This window comes from Rhodamnia argentea, chromosome 4 (genome assembly GCF_020921035.1).
Source record: "Rhodamnia argentea isolate NSW1041297 chromosome 4, ASM2092103v1, whole genome shotgun sequence".
NCBI classification, from domain to species: Eukaryota; Viridiplantae; Streptophyta; class Magnoliopsida; order Myrtales; family Myrtaceae; genus Rhodamnia; species Rhodamnia argentea.
The window spans coordinates 15,565,440-15,591,913 of NC_063153.1; the positions used below are offsets into that span (position 1 = coordinate 15,565,440).

The window sequence follows — 26,474 nt, forward strand, 5'->3', positions numbered from 1 at the left end:
TCTATTAAGTTGACGCATTCTACATTATGGAAACATCACAATACATGAAAATTTCGCATTTCTCTCTTTTCCGACCAAAGAAAAAAAGCTTAGTATTTTGTCATCGAGTAGCTTGAGGTCGGCATCAACGACGATGTCATGACAATCGTGGCCTGAAAGATTTTATAGGATCACGACCAACCGCTCTAAGCAGTTAGAAGAATGCGTGGTTTAGAGAGGCAAAATAAGGGCCTGGAAAGATTTGAACTTATGACCTCTTGCTATAATACCATGAAAGATTTTATAGAACCACAATCAATTGCTCTAAAAGCTTAAGCTGTTAAAAGAACGCGTGGTTTAGTATTTATTTATTCCAACATGGTCGAAGATGAAGAAGAAGAAGTGAGAAAAAAACAGTTGCTAGTTTAATTTAATCTTAGTTGGCATCCTAATCAACATCTTTGGAAAATTTTTATGTGTAAGCATGCCGCATGACGGTTCCAAATGGTCACCTAAGGGAGTAAGTACCAAGTAATCGATTTTTGTATCCATGAATTTAACTAAGCACCCTCTCTGAGTGCAATGCACAGAACGATGACAATACTTTGAACAAACATTGGTAAACACACTTAGAAGCCAGTGAAACTTATGTGAACTTTCTCTATTTCGATTTGGAAAATTTACTGAACTTGTTGACAAGTTAAATAACATCATTACCATCTATTTTCTGATTAAAATTTTATCTATTTTCTCCTTCTCTGTTTAATTTTTCATTGATAAATTGGGGAATATCAGCAACTTCTTTTTTTTTTTTTTTTGGGGGCACGGGAATTTGGATAATCGCGTCGATTAGTATGGAAAAGGTGCAAACGAAGAGAGAATTAGTTTTTTTTTTTTGATGACCTCAATCATTTTAACACCAACAATAACCTCTAGAAAGAGCTTAACCCCCCCAAAAAAACAAAAAAGGAAACTGAATTACGGACTCTAGAACATAACAATTTAACCGAAAAAACTAAGGTGTTGAAGCTCTATAACGAAAAAAAATTCAACAAAAAAAAAAAAACCGAATTGTGCAAACAAAAAAGAAAGAAAAATAAAAATTCAACCAAAAATTAAGAACATGGCGGTGGCATTGAGCTGTGTTTTAGCTGTCTCGTTAAGGAAGGCATTATTTTCCCTCCTTAACGCCCCGCCTCCTTCCAAAATCCCTAGACAACAAACCAAACCAAACCAAACCATCTCCCTCTCTCTCTCTCTCTCATCGATTCAAATCGCCACCTTCTCTCTCTCTCTCTCTCTCTCTCTCTCTCCCCACTCCAAACTTTCAGATCTCAAAGTTCCCATTTTTATCCCAAGCACCCATCACCGCCGCCTCCCGAGAGAGAGAGATATTCTGACTCAGATGCCACGCATGAGATGAAGACGACGACAGCCGCCGCCGCCGCCTTCTTCTTCGTCGTCTCCTCCTGCTCCTTCGCCCTCCTCTACGCCGCTGCCGCCCCCCATGGAGCCGCCACCCCCCGCCACCTCCTCCGCTACCTCGACGAGTTGGGTGACCGAGGCGAGAGCGTCGCCGTCGACCCGTCCATCTCCTTCGAGAACCCCCGCCTCCGCAACGCCTACGTCGCCCTCCAGGCCCTGAAGCAGGCCATCGTCTCCGACCCCAACAACTTCACCGCCAACTGGGTCGGCCCCTCCGTCTGCTCCTACTCCGGCGTCTTCTGCGCCTCCGCCCCCGACGACCCCAGCGTCCGCACCGTCGCCGGCATCGACCTCAACCACGGCGACATCGCCGGGTACCTCCCGAAGGAGCTCGGCCTGCTCGCCGACCTCGCCCTCTTCCACCTCAACTCGAACCGCTTCTGCGGCAGCGTGCCGCACGAGCTCCGGAGCTTGAAGCGGCTCTTCGAGCTGGATCTGAGCAACAACCGGTTCGCCGGGAAGTTCCCGACGGTCGTCCTGGAGCTCCCAGCGCTCAAGTTCTTGGACCTCCGGTTCAACGAGTTCGAAGGGTCGGTCCCGAGAGAGCTCTTCGACAAAGATCTGGACGCCATTTTCATCAACGACAACCGGTTCCGGTTCAACCTGCCGGACAATCTCGGCCACTCGCCGGTGTCGGTCGTCGTCCTGGCGAACAATGAGTTCGGCGGGTGCCTCCCCGAGAGCATCGTCGAGATGAAGAACTTGAACGAGGTCATACTCATGAACAACGGGTTCAGATCTTGCTTGCCGTCACAGTTGGGGAGGCTCAAGAACGTGACGGTCTTCGACGTTAGCGTCAACCAGTTGGCGGGTCCGTTGCCGGAGAGTGTGGGCCAGATGGTGAGCTTGGAGCAGTTGAATGTGGCTCACAATAGGCTGTCCGGGAAGATTCCGGCGAGTGTTTGTGGCTTGCCGAAGTTGCAGAACTTCACGTTCTCGGACAACTTCTTCACCGGAGAGCCGCCGGCTTGCCTGCGACTGCCGGCGGTGGATGACCGGATGAACTGCTTGGCTGAGAGGCCGGCACAGAGGTCGCCGGTTCAGTGTAGGGCGTTCTTGTCCACACCTGTGGATTGCAGTGCTTTCGGATGCTCGCGTTCCACCGCCCCTTCTCATTCGCCGCCGTCCATACCAGTCGTCTCTCCGCCGCGGCCGGTGGCGCCACCTATTGGCTCCCCTAGTGGCGCTCCATTGCCAGTGCCAGTAGCCCCGACTTTACCGCCGGTTGGAGAGCCAGCGGCGCACAGTCCTTCCACTTCGCCATCCGCTAGCTCTCCATCGCCATCACCTCTGTCATCACCGCCGCAGCCGGTGGACCCGCCTGGTAGCTCTTCAACGCCATCACCTTTGACACCTCCCTCGTCCCCTGTTGGCACGCCGACCGTGCCGAGGACACCGCCTGTCCACTCGCATCCACCGCCTTCTGGATCTACATTGCCACCTCCGCCAGTTTCTTCCCCACTCCTGCCGTCGCCGCCCGTTTACTCAACGCCTCCACCCCCGGTTTACTCACCTCCGCCGCCTCCACCGCCGCCATACTCTCCACCCATCCATTACTCCCATAACTCCCCACCGCCACCATCTCCACCGGCATCTCTACATTCTCCTCCACCGCCTCATGTAGAACACGCACCACCATTGTCGCCACCGTCGCCATCCACCCATTATTCGCCACAGCCACCCGCGCACTCATATCCCTCTCCTCCTGCCCACCATCATGAGTCACCGCCGCCACAAGTTCACGAACACTCGCCCCCTCCTCCAGAAATTCCATGTGAACAGCCGCCGCCTCCGCCATCCCCGCCACCCCCGGCCCCCGCATTCAAGGGGCCAATGCCACCAATTACTTCAGTCCCATACGCTTCTCCTCCACCACCACCTTTCTATTAATTCTTTTTGAGAATTTGTTTTTTTGCCCCCTCTCCAACCTCCTCTGTCAAGTTTGCACCCAATCAGATTTCAGCAATATGGCGTTTTCGGATCACGTGCAGAGTTAGAATGTGCGCTTGTAATTTCTCTGAAAATCTGTCGACGACAAAACTGTTGTTCAAAGCAAAAGAGGGAAAGAGGAGAGAGTCTCTACAATCTATTTATTTTTATTTTATTTTATTTTGGGAATATTATTTCTGAGTTTGTGAAATAAATTTGAAGAAGAGTAGAGCGCCATCTAAGGATGTAGGATTGTATTATGTATATGGGTCATCATTAAGGGGATCAATCTCTCTAATCAGGGTCGCTACCTGCTGTTTGAATCGGGATTATCTTCCAGTTCTGCATCTCAAGCTCGTAATCTTTTCTCTCTTCTTTCCTGTTTCTTGTCGTGATCAACTTTCATTGAACATTGTTGTACTGATTCTCAGAATTCAGACCAGCCATTCATCTTGGTCTCGCCATCAATGCTGTTTTGTTGTTTGCGATCCGATCCGATCCGATCCAAACCAAATCTCTCTACCCTTCGAGTCTGTGACAGTGACCTCCCTTCATGCTTTAGAGGAAAACAACAGTTCTTCCTCTCAGACTCAGTCTCTGTTTTCGTTTTTTGCACTAAAAGGGCCATATTTCCACTTGGGCGGATGTGTATAAATTGCAGAGTCTTCTGCATTTCTTGATCGGAGCATGTGTGATAACAGCATGGCCCACGAACTCAAACATTATCGTCTTGTTTGTAGACCAGTCTTGGGTAATTCCCACCAAATGGCCAAGGACAGTCTTGCTAATCATGCCTCAAAGATCTGGACTTTGAGTCTAGATCTTGATCTTTGAGTCAATTAATATGATCCTCAATCTCGATTGAGTGTCTGGGTAAGAACAAAATCTATATGTCGTTTTTTCTTTTCTGAGTTTTAAGGTACAAAAATGCAGATAGGGAGGCTTATTATCTTGCTTAAAGATTACTCAAATCCTCTGGCGTTTAGGAATTGATATACTGTCCTCTCTACTTGATCTGCGTGCCCTCTTTCACCGAGAAGGTTTTCGCAGTCGCTCTGTTTAAAAATCTTCTTTTTTTCACATCCAAGAGTCTCTCTGTTCAGCAGATCAGGATAAGACTGCGAGGGAGGGACGATATGCACCAATCAAGCAATAACATATTTCGATCCTGTCTTTCAACTAACGCGGGAGTTACTCGATCAATTCAATTCCTCAACAACTCTCCGCCCATCTGTACCTCACCAAAACCAGCAGTGCTCTGAACTGGGCACTGCTACTTCACACCCACCATTACTTATCAACCCAAAAACATATATTTCCAGCAGGAAAAAAACTCTACAACTTGCGTATTTAACACCCACCAATGTTCACAACCAATTCATGCCGTGCAATATTGTAGCCAAGGTGGACTTTGGACATATCCTTAAAAGGCTTAACAGAGGGCTGGAAGCGAAGCTTTCGTAAGTCTTTATGGTATTTCCCTCCTACCAGGGAAAGAAAAAATAAATTGGCACGAATTGGGGAGCTTGAGGGTCGGTCTCGAATCGACACAAAATAATTCTACAGGTTTGCAACCCGCTCCGTTGGAAGACAAGCGAAATCAGCCTCACGTTTCAGTGAACTCTAGGTACTTTGTAACCACAAAGCCTAAAGGGAGTCATACCCAATTACACCCACCAATGTGCACAATGAATTCATGCTGTGGGATATTGTGGTCAAGGCACCATCTAAACATCATGAATCTGTTTCGCAACGATGGACCGTGTTCTTTGAAGACATCCTGTAAAAAGTTTATAGACAATGTGAATTAAGTTTGTATCGACTATATTGTGGACTCACATAGATGATATCGATTCAAGTGATAGCTTATAAATCAGGCAGTAACTTCTCTCGTGAGATTTCCTAATCTGGACTGTCCATTTCCCTGGGGAGACAGACCATATCTGTGTGTTCACGTGCATCATCTGCTTCTGTCCAACATCCTAATCGTCCAGCAAATTTCTCTTTGGATTCAGAACGCTGAAATGACCACAAAATTTCTTTTGCCGTGAATAGTCTTTCGAGAAATCAACGCAAAGTCTTGATTCATTCATTTATTTATCTTTTGCAATCCGGGGAAGTCTTCTATTGGTGATTGCTGTATATACTTCATCAGATTCCCTCGAGACCCTCTTCCTATTCATGCTGTCTGGTCATTATCTCTGCAGCACAGCACATGCCCATGGTTCATCCGAATTTAGAAATTAGGCATTGGTTCTCGTGCTTGGTAGAGGAAATTTTGTTTTGGAAGAGATAAAAGAGACAAAGAAAGCAAAATAAACAATGGGTTAGTCAAGTTGATCCAATTAACTTTCTTCTTCTTCTTCTTTGCCATACTTTCTCTTGAAGTTAATGGATTTGAGTTCATGGCTGAAGAACATTTTTGAAGTGCATCACTGTTGTGTTCTTGCATCTTATGGCCGGTGTTTTCGGTAAAGCCGTTTGCACCACAACGGAGAAATTTGACATCTCAAAGAGAACTTCCCGAAAGCGCACCGCGTCAATCTTATGTTTCTCGGATTTCTCCTTTCGGTTGTACTTTCTCTTCATTTTCCATTTTAATTTCGATGTACAATTTGAATTTGCAAACCTTACCAGACAGCAAAGGGGTAGTGATGCAATTGGAAGGGGCCCAGAAAATGAGAGTATAAGCAACCACATGAGTCGTCTGGTTCATCTCGTGTATGGAAAGCAATTTACATTCATTATGAACGCATGCAATTCAGTATGATGAACTAACCCTTCTCCAGTCAAATGGACAAAAACGAAGAGACGTGATCGATCATTACTCGTGGCTATACAAATGATCTGTGGTATGCACGAATATAATAACCACACAGAGACACGAATGATCATGTCGATTGTCGTGAGCAATTGAGCAGTGAGGGAAGAAGCGCTAATGTTGCGTTTGATCATCTGAATTTATAATCTAGATATGACTAGACATGATAGGAAATGGAATGCATAGATTTTACCGTATTCTATCCACTAAAGCCAAATATTTCCACATCCTATTCTATCCATTATTTGATATAAACAGTATATTAGTGTAGATGAACCTAAAAATTACACAAACCGTGATGGTAAGAATCTATCACGATCTGGTAGACTTGGACCGGTCCATTAATGTGGAGATGGAATCTAAGACCAACAAGTTCACAGACAATTGGGCCTTGTTTGGGCTTTTTTCACCTCCCAATCCAGACCGACTGGGCTCACAGTCCACTTGATGAGCAATCTGCATATTGGGGCCGACCTACCTGTTTTATCACTCCCGGACTAGGTAGGATAAGCAGACATTATATGACTATGCCCATTGGCATTGACATAGATCATAGATACATGTCAGATACAGGTCCAGCAATTCCACCTACCACTATGCTTTCCATACACAAAATCATTTTTCGTTAAGGCATATGTACATATTCACAATGCATTTTCCAATTTTTACCCCCAAGCTCACGGACCGGCCTTTTTTTTTTTCTTTTTTTTAAAGAATTTGAAAAATTCTATTCTTCCACATTTGATTGAAGCATATTACACAAGGACCGGACGTGAATCTGATGGTTTTCTTGAAACGTGATTGGCTCAATATGATAGATTCTATTTATGGAGTACTTGGTCTACCGCAAGCATTCCGTCACGACGAAAGTAAAACCATTAGTTTCATGTTAGAAAGGCCTTTGATCACCCCCCCCACCCCCCACACGATCCATCACGCCTCAGTGCCCACCTCAGCGGACCAAAGTCGTGATGCCCTGCCCTCTAACTCACCAACTTTTTGTGGATCAAATTATGCGAGGGGGACATTTTATACGGCGTGCGCCTGTCATTGCTTCGACCATGTTACGGCCAATAAGTTTTAAGGATATTGGTCGGATGGTGCTTCGGAGCTAGTGTTACCGGGTGCCACAGTGCATGAGAAACGCAATTCACATGCACCGTTCGATCTGACGGGTCTCGAATGGAGTCCAATTTGTTCGACGGTGCACGCTAGTAGTCCCAACACGAACCCAAAACAACCATGTTCTTGTTTTTCGTTTAGGTAGGAGTTGGTGTGCCACTACCAGGGATGAATCTAGGACGCCCTTTCATAGGATTCAAAAGCTTTGAGCGCCGGCGTCGCTAATGCCTGGAGGGGATGGACCACTGGGGCATTATAGGCGCACGGCGTTGGGCTCTCGTTTCCTTCTCATGAAGGTCATGACATGGGACCATCCCAACAACATAAGTCTTGGTTGGGTCACTCTTAGTCCACTATCGGCGCCCTGCGTCCCCAGCCCCTTTTCGTAAACAAAATTCTCAAAAAATGTGACTTTTCTAAGGTCCTTTAAAGGTCTCTTCTTTGAGTTGTACACAGATGCTAGTTAGTCATAGCTTTCCATATGTTTAGTACCTTGTCTGGGATTTTCGTGAGCCAAGGACTCACATTGTTTCGCACGAGGTCACGTGCTCGGGGCACGTCACAAGCAAAAACCTTGGTGAGACTCGTGTCTCGGAGGATTGTTACATCATGTGGAGAGACTTCATAGCTTTCGACAGGTAATTGAGGCTGCGGTGAAAAATTTCTATACTTATGGGCATATTGAGCAGTTATGACTCATATCAAACATTTCATAATGGATGCAAAGCAAGACTCCATTTAGTGACGTCTAAAAGAGAAGAGGTACTTTGCGCTGGTTGCCCGCTTTCTACCCTTTTATCATTTAGACTTGCATGCATTCCTTTCGGACCAGAGAAGAGAGAACTTCCATATGTTTCTAAGTCAACAAAGGGTCAGACATACAGTGTTATACTACTATGAGTACTTGGATGTCCATAATACACGAGAAAGTGATTAAACGAGCTGTAGAATTATTGAAAGTTTGCGACTCAAGCATTAGGTTTGATTCCTACCTAATGCAACTACTTGGTGTCGCGAGATAAGAAAGCGATTCTTCACAGATCCCCTATTATTGAGATGGATGGTTCGCCTTTCATCGGACTAACGAGGTTGGTCCATTTCGGGCAAGATATCTAATCTAGAACCTATCCGACCTGGCCATGAAAAATAATCTCTCTCTATTTGGCAAGTGGGAATTGGTAGGGAACGAATGGTAGTAGACTTTTGTTTTTCCGCACAGTGTAGGAGGTCTGCAGAAAATTGGGGAAGTGACAAAGACAGGAGAAGAATTTACTCCGTGCCCACAAAACTTTGTTCATTTGCTTTGTTTGACAAGATTACGACAAAATTATATGCGAATATACACGTCTGACACTTTTTGTTTTTGTAAGTTATAAATGTTCCTGGTTATAAATATATCAAAATGAGTGTATCGCAAAATACTTATTAAGTATGAAACGAAGCTAATAGACGATCCACTCCGGTAATCTTTCAAATTTCCGTTTTCTTTTGTTAGAACGACAATTGTTGAATGACTGTGAGAATAATAATACCGTGTGAGTGACAAATACTTAAAAGAATAGACTCCATAATAATTTTTAATTAATTATTATTTTAATTTTTTGTGGCCAAAGCAGACTATTAGTCTTATAATTACCCAAAAACCGTTACATAATCAAATTTCTTTTTAAAAAAAAAAAATCAATTCGTTTGCGTTCTTACTATTTTTTATCCGTCTTTACAAGTACAAGTAGATACTCATCAACGAGTTCCAAACCCAATTTGTGCGATGCCAAGTCTGATAGAAGCAGTCTAAAGCAGGTCTTGGACTTAGTCTTGTGTGGCCTCAAGTCACAGAGTGCAAATTTGGAGAAGCCAAGCATTTTACTTTCAGCCCCAATGTCAGAGGAGGAGAAGGCAAAGTTTACTGGGCATAAAACATTCCCAGAATCTAGACATCAAGCTCGGAGCAGATTGGCAGCTGCCCAGGAAAAAAAGGATTTGGAAGATTGCTTGTTCACCAAAGCTCAAGGACTTCCTGTGGCAACTGCAGAAAATTTGTATGGAAAAAGGATCCATTTTTCCAGCTAGATAGTGCTATCTGTGATGGCTGAGAATCAGTGGAGCACCTCATTTTGCTGCAGAGTGGGAGGGTTGTTGCAAAGGTGGTGGATGACGATGCGCTTGGTGCTTAAATGTGTCGAGATACGTGCGTGAGTTATGTCAGAGAAGTCTCACATCGAAGAATTGATTTGATGTTGCGCAGCTGATGCATTCTAGTTGACCCATAACTCATCGACTCAAGTTTTTAAGCGAAGGTAAGTCCAACTGGACGTGTTGATGTGCTCGGATTTGGCTCTCCTCTTGGCAATCTCTCCTGACAAGGGTATCAGACTTCTTTCATTGCGCACGCTCCCAACAAATGCTAAGATAGCCTATGCTTGATATGACTGGTGGCAAATTAAGAAAGTTCTGCTGTTGTGGCTAAGACAGAGCTGGCAGAGCATTTGGGTGGAGATGGATATGCTGCTGCTGTCATTTTTCAAGAGCCAGGGCCATCACTCACCAGACCAGGAGTTGAAGATATCCTTCCCCTCTTTTCCTTTGTCTGTTCTTTTAGAGGCTGATCTGCAGAAAAGACCTCTCTAATCAATCTGGAGGTTCTTGTGAACGATCACTCTTATGGGAATTGGGATAGAATGCACGCGATTGTGATGGGCTACGACAAAGGAATCGATTATCTCCAGGATGATAAAAGTACTCGAAAAACAAGGGTCTAACTTTGATGGTGGAAATCTTGACTTGGGTAGTTCCGGAATGGAAGGAATCAACTTTGTTAAACAATGACAACGCGGCACTTAACCCCCGAAAAGGACGGCCAATCAAGATCACAAGAAATCGGCAATAGTCCTTAGGCAATGTCCCCAAATTTACCTAAAATTTTTTCGGTTACATGAAAAGAATCACAAAGTTTTACTTGACCCACAAATATGCCTCCACTAATTCTCTGTTCAAAATTTATCATTGACAGTCGGAAAATAAAAAACTCCCGAGCACGAGCTATTCGCGCTTCTGAACGCAAGCTTTGAGCATGAGAGATCAAAAACCAAGCGCAAAGTCAGTGATTTTGACGGAGGATAGATGTATGCAGATTTAGGACTCAAGTTAGTAATCTTTTATAATAAAAAAGTATGGTAAAATTAAAACTAAACCTCAAGTTGGGTTATTTTTCTTATAGGAAACAAAAAGTTTTAGGTTATAATTGGTAGTAGACCTAAAGTCGAAGTTTTTTTATGGGTAAAAAAAAAGTTAGGGGTAGAATCGAAACGGTGCCTAATGTTGAAGGTTTTTTATGAAATAACAGGTAGAATTTGGATAAGAGCTAAAGTTGGAGGTTTTTTAGAGTATCATGCCTAACTTCAGGCGACAAATTCGTAAGATGAAATGCTAAATAATACCTTGACATACTTGTCAAAACTTGGTCAACAATTTCTACTCGGTTACAGCAGTTTTATTCACCATCGCACAGAACAATTTTCATAAAACTTCTATCGTCTTCTTATTTTAATTATCCGCAAAACAGTTCTTTAACATCGAATTATCTCGACAGACGGGTGGGGGTCTCGATTGACGTTGGTTAGTGCAGGGTTACATCAATCTTTAAGCAAAAAAGGACAGAGATTAGAGACGAAAATTAATCCGAAATGGGGCACCTTTCGGCGCAATTTCCAGAAGGCCCGTGCCCCGCCCGTGATCCCAGTATTTCCTTTTTTAACTGTTATTACCACACTGAGGTGGCGCCTCTTCTTTTAGCTCGAGAAACCAGAGAAACAGCTGAAAAGAAGGAGCGTGATAGTCAAAGTTTCAGGCAAAAGCAGAAAGATTCCCCAACCTTGAAACCAGAGCTGTTGAAGAACAGAGAGAGAGAGAGAGAGAGAGAGAGAGAGAGAGATGGTGGGCTTTTTCTTAAGGTTTTGTTTTCTATCATCACTTGTCCGAAGATTTCTTTTGTCTTTTTCATGGAAAAAGTGAAGAGGGAAATATAGTTTTGCACGTATTGAATTGGTCATCCTTCCAAGCTTTGCCCAGCCCAAAAACAGAAAGTGAAGATGGGGGGGTTTGCTTTGCTCCATACTTTTGGAGTTCCTGTTCCTTACACGACACATCCCATGATAATTACTAATTCACTTTCTGTTTTCCTCCATGCATTTGGAAATACCCCAAAGGGTAATTTTAGGTTGATTGGATTATCGAAATTTAGGATCAAATTACCGCGATGCTTGACTAAGGATTTGAGGTTCAGTAGTTATCTAAATCGCGACAATACTTGAGAATATATCAAATTATGCAATTAAATACTTTTGGTATCCTAAAAAAAAGCAAAATTATGATGCATTTATTTGCGAGGGCAAACGACAATAATGGTCCTCCAACTTTGATTCGGTGTGTAATATGATCATTGAACTTTTAATTTGACTAATGTAGTCCCCGAACTTTAACCCAATGTATAATGTGTTCTCTAAACTTCTAATTTGTTCATTATGGTCCTCAAAATTTTGACATTTTCTTATAGTTCAGAAACTAAGTTGAACATGTTTCAAAATTTCAAGGACCATATTGGTCAAATTAAAAATTCGGGGATCACATTGTATATTGGATTAAAGTTCACGGATCATTTGTGTCAGTATCCCTATTTGTGAATAACATGTTGGTTGTGTTAGGAGCCATCACCAAGAGGAGCCCAAATATGAACCCGTCAATATATACAGTTGGACTCATCTTCACTCAAAAGCTTAAATTAATAAATTATGAGCCAATTATGATATATTAATTACTATACACCACACCGATTCTCCGATGTGGGATTTATTTAACACAACTCACTCATAATGCATCTTAATAGGTTGGCCAAAAATAGGGAACTTGCTTTGTTTTTGTATTTATGCATTATATTATCGACTCATGTCCTTTCAAAGGGTCGATTTCTCCTTAAAGAACATGTTTTCTAGGAATATAAATTAGGCCCCGAAAAATCACTGGATAAATCTATCCCAACATCATTGTGGTGGAAGGAATATGCAAACGGAAGAGATGAATAGGTTTCTAATATTCGTTGTACCAACTTAATGTTTATATGCCTTCACAAAAAAAAAAAACTTAATGTTTATATGATATAGGCGTGCTGTTTCTAGGGCCAACACATACTTCATAATTTGTCAGAAATATAGGAGGGTCTTTTTAAATTCACCAAATATATTCAGTGCGGCGAAAGCAACCCAAAAAAAAACAAAAAAAAAAAAAAAGAAAAAAAAAAAAAAAAGCAAGAGGTGGGGCCATGCCCAAGTTTTGAGGGGCACGCAGAAAGTCCTCGTAGTCATTATTGCCTCGCTCTTTGAAATCATTGCTCGTCGGGACATGCCGGACAAAAGATTACTACATCGTTATTATGAAATTTATCTCAATAATTAGTGAAAATTTTCGCGGGAGACGTTTGATCACTATAAGTTATTAAATTTTGGCTATTTGATCAGTTTTAGAACTCCATCTTAATTTATTGGGTACTTCCAAGGAAATGGCTCGTTAAATTGCACGGATCGTCGTGGAAAAAAAAAAAGCAAACCACGAGACATCGAAATGAGAATATAAATAAAGCAAAGTAGAAATCATTCGACAAGGTAAGTTACGTCAAATGTATTGACCTCGAATGAATCTCCATATCAAATTTCACATTATATTGTTCTTTACTTACGATACTGACTCAAGAAAAAAAAATAAAAGAGATTGATGATCCGTAAAATCGAAACGGTATGAATAACGAGCGATCATGCTCGAATGGAAAACAAACTTGGAAGCATCAATCAAACCAACCGAAACCGCCATTATTAAGGGAACTAACCGCAAGGCATAATCATTTTAAGCATGAATTGAGTCTTGTTGGGGTTGTACATTAATCAATTCTTTTCCCCCAAGAAACGTTTTTTTGCCACCTCGATCTTCCTCTCTTTTTGCCTTGGGGTTCATTCGCTTTTGTTGGGGGCGAGGCAAACAAGCAATTATTTCTCTTGGTTCACAGCAAACGGATTGGCATATTAACAAGAACGGCTGCATAATGAATATACATATATATGCAGTTCTTAGCGTCTCGTTCAATCAGTCTCACAGTAGCAATTTGTCTTGAAAGTAACCTTCTGAGATTCTGAAGCGGAAGCAAGACGCTTACGGCGGGAAAAAGAAGAAGAAGAAGAAGAAGGAGCTACAAAAGCATCTCTCTCTCTCTCTCTCGGCATTCGTGTGTAAGGTAACACAGAGAATACAAAAGAAAAGTTGCCGAACAGGAAATGGGAAAAAATGTCTCTTTGTTCTTTCCCGGGGGGTGTTGAGTGAGAAAAGAGAGCTTCTTTGTCGAAAATTTCAACACCCATTGTCGAGATCTGTCGAGCCTCTCCAACTCTCTCATGGGTACTTTCAGTTTCTTTGAATCTTGACATTGTTTTTCGTTTTCCTTTCGAGTCGACCCAAAACTCTTGAGATGTGAATGCCGAGACTGCTCTGTTTCTTTTGCTTGCGAGGGGGTTTTCTGTGTATTCTCTTGCGTTTCCGTTTTCTTTAGGCGCGACTTTCACAGTACGATGGACAACGCACATTGTATGGAATCTGAGAATTTGGGGCGAGTGTTTGTTGGCATTATGTTGTTTTTTTTTTTGTTGGCATTATGTTGTTCATTTTCATTAAGCTGTTTTTTCAGGTTGAGTTCTTCATCTGCCCACCTTGTCTCATTCGTTTGTCTGATTATAAACGTACCGGCGAATTCCATACGGTGGTTATCGCTTATCACATTGATACAACTAAAAGTAATGATTCTGTGATTTTCATCGTCTTGTTAACCAAACTACCTAAAAGTAATTGCTTTAGGATTTCCTTTCTTGCTCGGAACTTCATTGTATTAGTAGCTGATAGAAGGTTGAATCCTACCTTTTCTTCTTTCAAAGAAATGAAGTTTGCATTTTACGAAGTTGTTGGTGGAGACATCAAAGCTGATGTTCTATTTTATTAGGCAAGGATAAATGCTTAACTAAAGTTTGAAAATGGCCAAGTAAACGCTTGTACATATAGCTGGTTTTAGTCATCAACCCTGCATTGGAGGGTATCATATCAGCCAGATCTTTAATAGTGCAGTTTGGGAGTAGATCGGTTTGTCCTTTTTTATATTTTTTGTTTTGTAAATATATGAAGCTCACACTTGATGAAGTTTTCTTTCAGTGTTTTAGAGAATTCTGCTAATTTAGGATTCTCTGTTGTTTGTTGATGTGAGTGCATTCGGCTTCAAAAATTTGGAACTTTCTTCCCAACTGAAACAATTGTGCTTCTGCCTTTGTAATATCCAAGAAGTTTGAAACAGCTAATCTAGTATTAGAGAGAAGATCTTCTTTTGCACCATAAGTTGCTACTATGTTCCAGTATTGTCTTATCGATTAGGTGGGGAAATTGAGTTATAGGAAGTGGTATGTTGGTCCATCCCTTTAGGTGTGACAGTAACTTACAAGAGATGCAACTTCTTGGTTGCCTGGAATGCATGCATAAGTAGGTGGTTATATCATGTAGTTGCCCACATCGGTAGAAGAACCCACTGAACCTACTCAAGCTCCCATTTTGGTCATCTTCTGGGTCCATCGTCCAGTCTCATCTATTGGTGCAGGTAAAAGTGTTTCTGTTTAATTAACACATCATAGACCAAATTCTCAGACTTACCTGGTGTTTAAGTACCTCAAGAAGTCGCTATAGCAGAATGATGTCTGGTGTGAACGCACAGGGCTTCATGTGATCAAATCAATAACTGATGTATGTGGAAGGACAAATCATATTTCTAGTTCTTTCTGATTGCACATATTCTGAGAAATCTACATTGATATCAGAGTTTAATGCAGACTATTTTGTTCATGTGAAGTATGTATTTTGAATGACAAACACATTAAGTGCATATTCTACCTTTTTCCATTGGTGACCCTGCAATAACACAACTTTTCTTTGCAGACATGCTGACGCACCTGCCAGCAGATACAGAAGAGTTTTATGGGATAAAACGCAGCAATTGTTGCTTGGTTGACCATTTGATGTGAACCAACACATCAACTCATGATTGGTCGACCAATTATATGAACTATGACGAGTGGCGTTGAAGGAGATATGGAGAGTGGTGAAGGTGTCAGCAATGTGAGGAACAACATGTTCAAGGACTGGTGCGGCCAATTTCGTAGCTCAAACCCTTCGATGGCCCGATATGTTTATGGCCTTTTGTTTCTGGTTGCAAATTTGCTGGCTTGGGCTGCTCGCGATTATGGACATGGCCCCTTGACAGAGTTAGAACGTAAGGTCGCTCGGCACCATATAGTGGCAAATTCTCAATTCTGGGTTTTGATTGCCACTTAATGTTCAGTTTTTGGAGACTTCTCATGGCACACCCCCATGTGGTGACCGTCATGTGTTTATGATTCCCATTTCTTGATAAAATTTGATTTCATAAATTTATTTTCTCAATGCATCCTTGTTATCTGATATAAAGACAAGATGGAAAACCTGTTGCTAACCTAGGGTCTTGCTTTCCTTCTAAATTTTCTAGCAGTGGTGCTTGAACCGATATTTTGTGACTGCAGGGTTCAAAGGCTGTCATGGAACGAAAGATTGTTTTGGTACAGAAGGGGTTCTGCGCGTGAGCTTGGGGTGCTTTGTATCCTTTGAGTATGGAATTTCAATACGTTTTTCCCTTCAATCTCAACATGTAAAGGATTTTGATAGAAGTGAAAGTTTAGGCTGTGTAGTTCTGGTGTCATGATATTTTGATGAAAAAACTAAAACTGCTGGATATGCATTCCTCATAATCTAGAAGGAAGGGAGATGATGTCAGAGTGCCAATTCTTTCATCAGTCTGGTGGATGATAATAAAAACATATGACATGAGCCCATCATTATCCAATATGGGAGCAGTCATGTGGTTCTGGCGAGGTCAGGATTGTTCTTAAACTTGAACAACATATCACAGTTTAATCAACCAGACAATAGAGGAGCGATGTCTGAAGTCGAGAACTTCAACTTATCCCTGATGATACATTACATCCCTTTGTTGATTGTTACGCGCAAACTGTAATTTGTCATATTAGCAGTTTCTCGAACAAACTTGCATTGTGGAGCTCTACTGAGTTTCTTTTTCTTTTCTCCTTCTCCTTCAGTGCACTGTTCAAATAGATAGTACTAGGCCTTGACATGCCAATAGACATTTTTCATCATTATGTTCCTCTCAACCATGGGCACTAAGAAGCTGCATGTGGCTAGAGATCTGTGGCACTCTGGATGGTGGTCTATCAAGATAATTCTCTTGATTGCCTTGACAGCTATCCCCTTTCTCGTCCCTGCACCTTTCATCCTGCTTTATGGTCAGTCAATTCTTAAGTCTCCCAGAAAATTACTCCTAGCACTCTTTTAAAGTAAATCATTTTTTTTGCATATGGTTTTCTTCTGAATATTTACTTTGATGCCTTTTCTTTTGGCAGGGGAGATTGCACATTTTGGTGCCGGGTATTCATCTAACCTTTAGAATGTTTACTGTCTTTGAACACTGTATGCTTTTCTGCAGAAATTATCTTTAGGAATTTGTTGCTTCTTGTTCTAGTAGGGTTAAGGTTTCACCAATGTGGAGAAATTGCGCTTTACCAACCCAAACTTCATCCCTCTCCCACCTAAATCATTAAAAAGACAACGGTAGCAGTTTCAAACAACAATGGGTAAAAGACATTTTCCTACTCTCTCCAAATTTTTGCTCGGAAAAGTTTCTAGTCCTCATTCCTATAACTCCAGATATTCAAGGATTAGTGAACATTTAAAATGCAAAAAGTTGAAAAATCAGACTTGTAGAGTGCAACTTTTAAACTTTGGTGTGCTTTTGCTGTTGGGGTTGTGACGGGTTTGCTGGATTTAACTTGCTTCAAATCATTTGCAGGGTCTTTCTCCTTATTCAGCTTATAAGTGTGATCAGTTTCATTAAGTGGCTGAACGATTGCTGTGAGTCCGACAAATACTCAGAAAAATGGTGAGGCACTCATTCCCTCTGCACCCAGTAACGCAAACTCACCATATCCATTAGATTTCCATGGAAGAGTGTTCTTCAGTGCATACTCTTTTTGGAGCGTGTTGATATGATTTTTTTGGCACAGTTTTTGGCACAAAATTGCGCTGAAAAAGCAACCAACGAGCACCTTTGGGGCTTGAAGGATTCTAACAAATTGCCTTCTCATTAATGCCGTTGGAACTTTTCTGCAGCTAGAAAACTCCTCATTCTCTTACTCCGGTTGGGATTGCGCTTTGCAAGGGGCTTGAACTATTCTAACAAATGCCTTCTCATTAATGCCGTTGGAACATTTATGCAGCTAGAAAACTGCTCATTCTCTTACTCCGGTTGGGATTGCGCTTTGCAGTCAGAAAACTGCAGCTTAATAGCTATACTTCTACGAATTTCAAAAGTCAATTGCTTGATTTCATTCAAATATTTAGGAAATACTCAGTTCAAGAGGATGAGCTAAGCTCCTGGATCGCATGAGCGGATTTCACATGTTACCTTCAGAATAACTGACATACACTAAAGATAACGCTTAATCAATTATTTCTGATTGCCTTGTTATCACCAGCACAAACACAAAAGAGGATAAATTTCTCCCAGTATGCCTTACTTGACTGGCTGAACCGTGTTCAATTGATAAACACCTTCTATATGTGATCTGTCTACTAGACACAACACCCAATCATCGGTTCTATTTCATTCTGAAACTCATTTGCTGCTTTAAGTCAAGATGCATTGATATTTTCTCCGTAAAGATACTTTAACAACCTGGACTGAAATTGTTCACCTTTTCCCCTTCTCCCTCCAGGTCCAAATTTTATGGACTTGGTTGTTTGTTGTTGTAAGTAAAATGTGAGCTGAATGACCTTGCCAAAATTTTATTGAATGTTCTTATTGTTCTTGCTGGCAATGACCTTGTCGAAATTTTTGCTGCAGTCACATTCATGTAATGCTACTCGCAACGACTGCTTATCTTGTATGCATTGTGGGGATCATTTTAATGTACATTTGGTATGTACCAGAGCCATCGTGCCTCCTCAACATATTTTTCATCACTTGGACTCTAGTGCTCCTGCAACTGATGACCAGCGTCTCTCTTCACCCAAAAGTGAGTCTTAACTGTCTCTTTTTCCCCTTGATCTTTTAGTTACCATTTGAGTAGGAAAATCTAATCCGTTTGGTGAAAGCAGGTGAATGCTGGTTTCTTGACTCCGGGGCTCATGGGACTCTATGTTGTATTCATTTGCTGGTGTGCAATCCGAAGGCATGGCTCCAGCTAACTCTATTACACATCTCTCATTATAAGAATAATAACGTAATCCAGGTATTCAGTAACGTGCAATAAGAGCTGGCCTTGTCACCTCTATCAGCACTTAAGGATGATGAAGTTAATCTTCTGTGAGGTTCTTGTTTTGTATCCTTAAAATTAAAGGTTGATACAAAGGCATCCCTGAGAAGAGTTGGATAATTAATGAATGTCATTACCACGTTTACTTGTCAGACTCAAATATAAGTTTTTAGAACTCATTCTGTTTCTTCAGCAGACAAGAAGCTCCTATTGTACATATGCATCATGTGTCATGACATCACATAATGCATTTGATGTTTTGATTGACAGTGAACCAGCAGGGGGCCGTTGCAACAGGAAAGCTGAAGCTTCCAACCATACAGACTGGCTTACGATCATCGTAATAATCTTATCTTTGTTTTTGATGATACTTGATTTTGTTAATGAACTCGGACACTGATGCTCCAATAGAATTCAACTTGAGAGCTGTCAGCTCTTGATAATTTTAATTTAGGTTGCATTCCTATTCATCGACTTCTATAGAAGCTAATCTTATCCCATATCTGTGAAATTTCTTTAGCTCAGAAACTTGTAAAATGCATATGTTGCAGCCAATACTCAGGGTTAATTCAGATTAAAATTTGAATTGGTGAAATACCTTTCGAAATGTTCTTTTTGTCGTACTCCATTACCTTGGCATGTGACGCTCATCAAAATCCAAAGGAATTTCAGAAATCTCAGCATGGTACAGAACACTGATTAACAACTTATGCTTTTCTGACTGAACAATGTGGGAAAACCTGAGTAAGGTCCCCAATTTGTATCAGTTATCAAAATCCACGGACTTTTTCTTTTTTGGTTGAAAAATCCACAGACTTGGTTAGATGAGATTTTTGTAGATCAAATGAGAAAGCCTCGAGGCTGAATGTCGCCTCTGCAGCTACATCTTAGAAAGCGCTCTCCATGAATCTCTTTTGCGGCAATTTTCTCTTGGGACATCCCCAGATCACACGTTCTCTCTTGTGTGGATGCAGAGCTTTGTCATTGCCCTACTTGCAATGGTGATTGCAACCTTTTCAACAGGCATTGATTCTCAATGCTTTCAGGTATGTCCCTCAACTGGCAAAACATCTCTTCTCTGACTTCATTGATATTAAAAAAATAATGATTTTTTTCCAATGCAGTTTAAAAAGAACGACTCAAAGAGCGAAGATGATGTTCCATATGGCTACGGCTTCTTCCATTTTGTTTTTGCCACGGGAGCCATGTACTTTGCTATGCTATTGATTGGTTGGAATACTCATCATCCCATGAAAAAGTATGCTTCCCCTCTTGCGGCTCTGTAGCTCACATTGAATGTTTGCATGTTTATCTCTCAGGATAATCATTTCATTTTCATTCTAATAACACATTTCCAACATTGGATGCGGCTATGATAAGAAAAGCCTGTTCATTATTGTCATCAACATCTGCTTTAGTAGAGCTTTTATCAAGATGTTTAATATGCGTTCTCCATTTGCTTCTTTAAGTACTTTAACAATAGTAATGCTATTCCTTATTGAAGGGTTATTGTAGCTTTTTCACTGGCTTATATGTTCCAAGGGAAAAGCCTGAGCACCCTTGACAAGAAAGAAATTCCTGACTAAAAAGGCAGTGATCTGATGCTCCTGCTATCACCCTTTTGCAGGTGGACGATTGATGTGGGATGGACAAGCACTTGGGTCAGAATTGTGAATGAATGGCTAGCAGTTTGTGTTTACCGTAAGTACCTAAAGAAACAAAGATAAATCTAGATAGCTCAACCTTTGATCTCTCTTTTTAAGATATTGCATCCCAATTGGAGATTGTGTTAAAGTCAGATATCTAATGCAGTGAGTTCAATCTTAATGCAGTGTGGATGCTTGTGGCTCCGATGCTATGGAAATGGAGAGAATTTGGTGGAATTCCATGATAAGTTTGGAATGTCTCTGGATTCTTTGGCCACTGTCGGTCCCATTCAGTTGCCGCCCACGCTACATGGGTTTCAAGTTGCAACTAGCACAGCGGGCTGTCCTTGGAGGCTCGACTCAACCAAGAAACCAACCCGCGACCATGGACTGGAACTCGACCATTTGCGGGTAAAGTCTATCCGCAGAGGGAAAAAGGGACAAGTAGAAAATAGAGAATTGTGTATTAGTGGTTGGCAAGGCAATGCATTTTGCCCCTGTAGATGTGCTCGCATACGAGTTCGTATGTCTGTACCATACGAGAGATCGACTTGCCAAAGGGTTGTGGGGTGTAATAGCTTTTAGCTGATTTCAGTACAGAGAGCATTTGTTTAGCTGTGTATGGAGTTCTTTTACTATTGTCCCAGTGGAAAGTCACGGGCATTTGTGAAAGCAAGCAACATTAACCGTGAAACTTTCTCAGGAATGACGGTAAGCCTATAAAACGGAAAGGCGTTCAAACAAACGTGTTCCATGGACATAGTACACTCTCACAGCAGACAGAACCTATTTTTACAAAAGCAAAAGCAAGAAACACAAACTGCCAAGACAATTCTTAAGCAAAATCACGAGTTGGTAATTTTCGGATACTTCGACCAATGGATGGACCCATAATCGGGGCGTGAGAGGGTATTTTTGTAATTTTGCACAGAACGCGCTTTCTTGGCTCGAGTCAGTTTAGCCACTGTTTTAAGTAAGTAATCTCTGATAAAAAAAAAAAGGCTGTAAGTTATGTTTAGTTGGCTGAAGATATACGTGGTTGATTTGTGTGGTTGTATTAGCGCTTTAACAAGGTAAAGTTTCTTTTACCACTCTTATGCTCTTTGTAACATTTACACGCATGGTTACCGAGAGGGAAAATACTGTATCATGTCGTGGCCTGTACTCAGATGATGGATGAAAATAAATTGGGAAATGCTTCCATGATAATATTTTCAGGGATGGTACAATTTTAACTGTAGATCAACACATCATCATCCCGTATTTTGCACAAAACACCCATTGATTGAGAGATCGTGCGGTCAGAAATGACTGATAGTATTGTTGGGCTAGCAACTTTCAAATAAATTACCTTGAGGCAGATGGACGAGGCACTGGATGGATTCTCAAGTTGATTGTTATTTTGGGTATGCATTGAAAATGCACGTAGGTAAAAAATGAGTCAAATAAAACGTTAGTATGTCGAGTATGGTATGTGGATATTGGATCGATACTCGTAGTCGGCCTGCGTATTGGAATATGATATAGGTTCGCGGACTGGTTATGTTACGTGGCTTAATCACAGCCGATGCAATTTCTGGGCCTTAATTACAGCCGATGTAGTTCCTTGAGCCTTCTCATCTAGTAAAGTGTCACCTTACTGTTATGACACGAGCAACAGATTTGAGTCATTTGACATCTATATGTTGAGATATTCAGGTGACATGTAATACGTGATGTTGCATCATGTAATACGTGATATACTAGATGATTATATCAGATTCATGTTGCTTGATGTCATTTTGAAAGAAAATGTCAAAATCTTTGGACTACGTGTTCCATTAGATAATGGGATGAGTGTATTGAAAGTCTTAAAAATTTCTTACGAAAGTGCAATCGAGTCCTAAAACTTTCAAAAAGAGTAATCGAATCCTAAAATTTTTATAATGTGCAATCAATGGAAAGACTTGATTTCACCGATTTTGATAAGTTTCTGGACTTGGTTGCATTTTTTCTGAAAGTTTTAGGACTCTTAATTGTATTTTCTTGACAAGTACTAAGATTTTCAGCGCACTTATCCCTTAAATAACTTTATCATGCGCTAACTGTTGCTAACTATACACGTTCGCGCACATGATCGGATAATTTATTATTGGCTATCAGTTCGCATCATTGGGGTATGACTAAACGCAGCTATTATGTCGGTGGTAGAGGGACATTTGAGAAATTTCCAGTGTGTGTGGGATGCTGTCGAGGGGCATCATCCTAATGTTGCAGCCGGACATTGTAAATCCGACACCGTCGAGGCATTTGCCTAAACGTCCCCGTTTAGCCAACACCATTGGCATTTACTATCCAAATTTGGTTCATTTCCTTCTCTCTATAATGCAACATTGCCTAACAAAATAAAGCTTTACCATACTTAAACGCAGGTCATATGGGGGACACCACATAGAGCGCCCCCCAAAGTTTTGTCTGTTGTTATTAGGAAATAGCATGTGACTTGCACTTGCCGAACGTGATTTTCTGACCATTCTCCTCCTTCCTCCATTTTTATACATGTATTATCACATGCAGTGGCTTTTTAAAATTTTGACTCCTCTAGATTTAAAATCATCATCAGCTCATGGCTTCCTCGATAGGAAGACTTGGCATTTGTTTCCTATCGATCCAATGTGGACCAAAAAAAAAAAAAACGAAAAACAGGGTAGACAAAGGTCAACCAAATCTCAGTGTCTGCATGTTGCACGTAATGATAAACTAAATGCTCTCCATCATCAGCCTCATCTATTCCATTTTGACCGGGCTACTAGCATTACAATCACCGGCAGTCATATACAAGTAATTGGATGAGTGAGTTGTGTGAGGTTAGGGTTTTTAGGATGAGAGTGTGCCTCCAGCTGCATAATCTTTGTTATTTTCTTGTTGGTACTTGCCTTTTTCTGTAGTTATTTGGAGGCTTGAAAGGATTCTATTCTATGTAACTCTCTTGAGTAATATCCTAATTAATGAATGGAGTCTTTCTTTCGAAAAAAAAAAAAAATCTTGCCACAATCCCAAACTCTAGGAATTAAGGCACTAAAAATCTGACGGAATCTAGTATATTGCATCGCATGAATCATATGCACACAATTATGCATGCTAAGTCCTGTACAGCGTCACTAATTTGGCCAAATTAACAGAATGGAATAGCTGCTCCACTTGTGACTGCCAAATTCCAAAACTTGCGAGGATATACAAAATCTAAAACGTGCGGACCAGAAAAGGGCGTGCGTGAAGCTGACATGATATTATTGTTTGACGTAATTAGTGTCCCAATTATCTTCTGGTTGTCCAGTTCTGAGCAAGCTATGGATGCAACTGTCAAGCAAGGGAAAGATGAGGATCACACGCAAAACTTAAGTATCGGACATTCAATGTGGTCTGTGTCAAACGCAAGTCAAATGTCGAACCTACAAGGTAGAATATACTGAACAAGTTGGAAATTAAAATCCATTTCAAACCCACTCAACTCCTGCACCTAAACACACTCTAGTGGCCATAATATAGGTAAGTAGGTGCTGAACCCAAGTCATACATGGCTTGATCCCAACATGGGAAAAGTTAATGCCAATTCTCTTAATTAGTTAGGTTTCATTGTCATCTCGATCTATGTAATTCTAACTTGTAAAGAGAGAAAAAAATCTTCTTTACATGTTTAATGCGCGTCGATAATGTCTTTGAGCACCATATATGCGCAGATTATGAGTTTTCAAAGCCTTGCTTGTGAATCTCCTCTAGATTGACGATGAGTTTGCGCGTGCTTAAGTTCACACAGGATTAATACCGTCTTTAACGTGATATGAATATGACAAATATGAATAACGCCATTCGTCTATCTTTAGTTTTAGCCTAATTATGTAAGGGGTGACAAAGATTCATCTTGATTAAAGGGGACATGAATCCTATGACCACTCGACTGTCCCAACTCTTGCACTTCTCTTTTTTCTTGCTTGGGACAATAATCGTTCCATGCTTCCTAAGGGAGGATGCACGCAATGGCTGCTTTTAAAATTCTCACGTCAAAGTCTCCTATGTTCATCATCCTCTTATCAATGTTGGATTGGATGGGACTTTAAAAAAGCTTGTTGCCTTCATGATTTCATCAATCTATCACATGACAAAATTCTGGTTGGCGAGTGGTTGCGCTAGAGTGCACCTTTCTCAGCTACCCCCTGCCCAATTTCATTGCCAGTTGAATCGGCATAGAGCTCGTGGGACCCCCTTCTGGGAAAAATCGTTGTGTATTTTTTGCCGCTTGAAAGTTATTTTGAAGGTCTTCACCACCATTTACAGATTGAAAATTAAGGCAGATCCGAGTAATTTTATGAACTTCTTGTTTTAAGGTGCATGACTGGTAGTCAGATTAAATAAGCGACTATCTATTAGCTTTCGTGAATATTTTTATGGTACTATTTTATACCGTGACATCATCCATGAATTATAAGAAGATGTTTAATATGGCCATTCCATTGTTTCAAGTTCAAGGATTAAGTTGAACAGCTCCAAAAGTTCAGGGGTCATATTGATCAAATTAAAAGTTCGGGGATCATATTGGTCAAATTAAAAGTTCGGGGATCACGTTGCATATTGGGTCAAAGTACATGGACTATATATGCCATTATCCCTCCGATTAAATAAGCAACTATATATAAGCTTTCATGAATATTTTTATGTTATTATTTTATACCGTGGCATCATCAACTGACAATCGTTGGATGACACCGATTAACAAAAAAGTTAATTAATTGACAAATCTCAATCATTGGATGACAACAATGCGCGATAAATTATTATATCTTTAAAATTTTCGCGCATTTGGATCACCATCTTTCCTAATCTCTTGCATCACTGGCATTATTTTTCTTCATTTCTGCCATAAAACACGTTTCATATCGGGTCTTGCACACAATGGGCGTCTCTCCCCACAAAACTTTTGCCACCCCATATCCTCCTCTTTCCTCTCTGTCTCTCTCTCTTCCCGGTCTTATAACTTGCCACTTTATGAGCCGTAGATCTGGTTTTCTTGATGCACATAAGCATTTAGGATCAAGTATCTCACTCTAGGATGAGATAAAACGTCACCATCTTTTTAATCTCCTGTATCTAGGCGGTGGATCAAATGGGGAAGATCAGTTTTGGCAGGGTCATGAGCTGCTTCTCTGTCTCATCAGGCCTCAAGAGTTCTTGGTTCTGCATAAGTTCTGTGAAAACCCACGATGAGATGGAGCAAAAACCGTTGATCACAGGCGACCTAGATCACTTCGTGAGGGTGAAGGATGTGGCCATCCCAGAAAACCAGACCTTGGCGTTTCAACCCAAGCCTAAGGTGAGTTTCACGATTTCTTCTCGTGAGGAACAACTTAGATGGTGATTTGTCTTATCCCCTGTGGGATTTGTTTCTGAAATGTGGGGGTGTGAATAAATGTAGATGGTGATCCTGAGGGTCTCCATGCACTGCAATGGATGTGCAAGGAAAGTTGAGAAGCACATCTCAAAGATGGAGGGTATGTGAAATCTCCTCCTTCTGTTATGTTTTACATGTTTTCGAGCAGATCACATGTTATAATAATCTCTTCTTTTTCTTGAGACTTTTGTGCTTTGACTGGCAGGAGTGACTTCATACAAAGTAGACCTGGACAGCAAGATGGTGGAGGTTATTGGAGATGTAATTCCTGTTCAAGTACTGGAGAGTGTCTCCAAGGTAAAAAATGCTGAGTTTTGGAGCGACCATGTGAGTTACATTGCTGCCAACAGCTCAGAGTAACATGACCACCCTCATGTATCCATGTATATCGTTTCGAAGATACGAAATGAAGGAATACAACTGAAACACGTTAAGAAGTTCTTTGCGACTTCTTTTCCTTTTAATTTTTGGATAATGTCATCGGTAGTCAAATCTCCAGCTCGACTAATCCAACAACGGCGACAAGCTACATCAGCTCTAATTGTTTCAAGTGACGTACGCCACAAAAGATGGAAGATATTAGAGGTGACATGTTCTCGGTCTGGTCCAGTTCCCCTCAAGAACCTTGAACC

The 26,474-nt window shown here is 41.2% G+C and overlaps 3 protein-coding genes across 5 annotated transcripts; all 3 read left to right on the top strand.

Annotated features, from left to right (window-relative positions):
• The first annotated feature begins 1,215 nt into the window (after positions 1 to 1,215).
• Positions 1,216 to 3,719, top strand: LOC115729334 (leucine-rich repeat extensin-like protein 4). 2 transcript variants are annotated; one of them, XM_048277893.1, is made up of 2 exons: positions 1,216 to 3,413; positions 3,444 to 3,719. In XM_048277893.1, the coding sequence occupies exon 1, from the start codon at positions 1,399 to 1,401 to the stop codon at positions 3,352 to 3,354; it is 1,956 nt and encodes a 651-aa protein (XP_048133850.1). In that variant the 5' UTR covers positions 1,216 to 1,398; the 3' UTR covers positions 3,355 to 3,413; positions 3,444 to 3,719. The 2 variants fall into 2 exon arrangements, with proteins under 2 accessions (XP_048133850.1, XP_030515722.2); XM_030659862.2 differs by having other exon boundaries at positions 1,216 to 2,953; positions 3,068 to 3,719.
• A 9,661-nt stretch (positions 3,720 to 13,380) lies between these two features.
• LOC115729336 (probable serine incorporator) lies at positions 13,381 to 21,089 on the top strand. 2 transcript variants are annotated; one of them, XM_030659854.2, is made up of 13 exons: positions 13,385 to 13,774; positions 15,347 to 15,680; positions 15,967 to 16,040; positions 16,584 to 16,743; positions 16,861 to 16,885; positions 17,307 to 17,396; positions 18,360 to 18,531; positions 18,614 to 18,687; positions 19,042 to 19,111; positions 19,746 to 19,817; positions 19,896 to 20,029; positions 20,399 to 20,472; positions 20,604 to 21,089. In XM_030659854.2, the coding sequence occupies exons 2-13, from the start codon at positions 15,476 to 15,478 to the stop codon at positions 20,660 to 20,662; spliced, it is 1,209 nt and encodes a 402-aa protein (XP_030515714.1). In that variant the 5' UTR covers positions 13,385 to 13,774; positions 15,347 to 15,475; the 3' UTR covers positions 20,663 to 21,089. The 2 variants fall into 2 exon arrangements, with proteins under 2 accessions (XP_030515719.1, XP_030515714.1); XM_030659859.2 differs by lacking the exon at positions 17,307 to 17,396 and having other exon boundaries at positions 13,381 to 13,774.
• A 4,270-nt stretch (positions 21,090 to 25,359) lies between these two features.
• On the top strand, positions 25,360 to 26,279 carry LOC115729337 (protein SODIUM POTASSIUM ROOT DEFECTIVE 2). Its single transcript, XM_030659860.2, has 3 exons — positions 25,360 to 25,764; positions 25,867 to 25,942; positions 26,048 to 26,279. The coding sequence occupies exons 1-3, from the start codon at positions 25,558 to 25,560 to the stop codon at positions 26,200 to 26,202; spliced, it is 438 nt and encodes a 145-aa protein (XP_030515720.1). The 5' UTR covers positions 25,360 to 25,557; the 3' UTR covers positions 26,203 to 26,279.
• Positions 26,280 to 26,474: the final 195 nt, after the last annotated feature.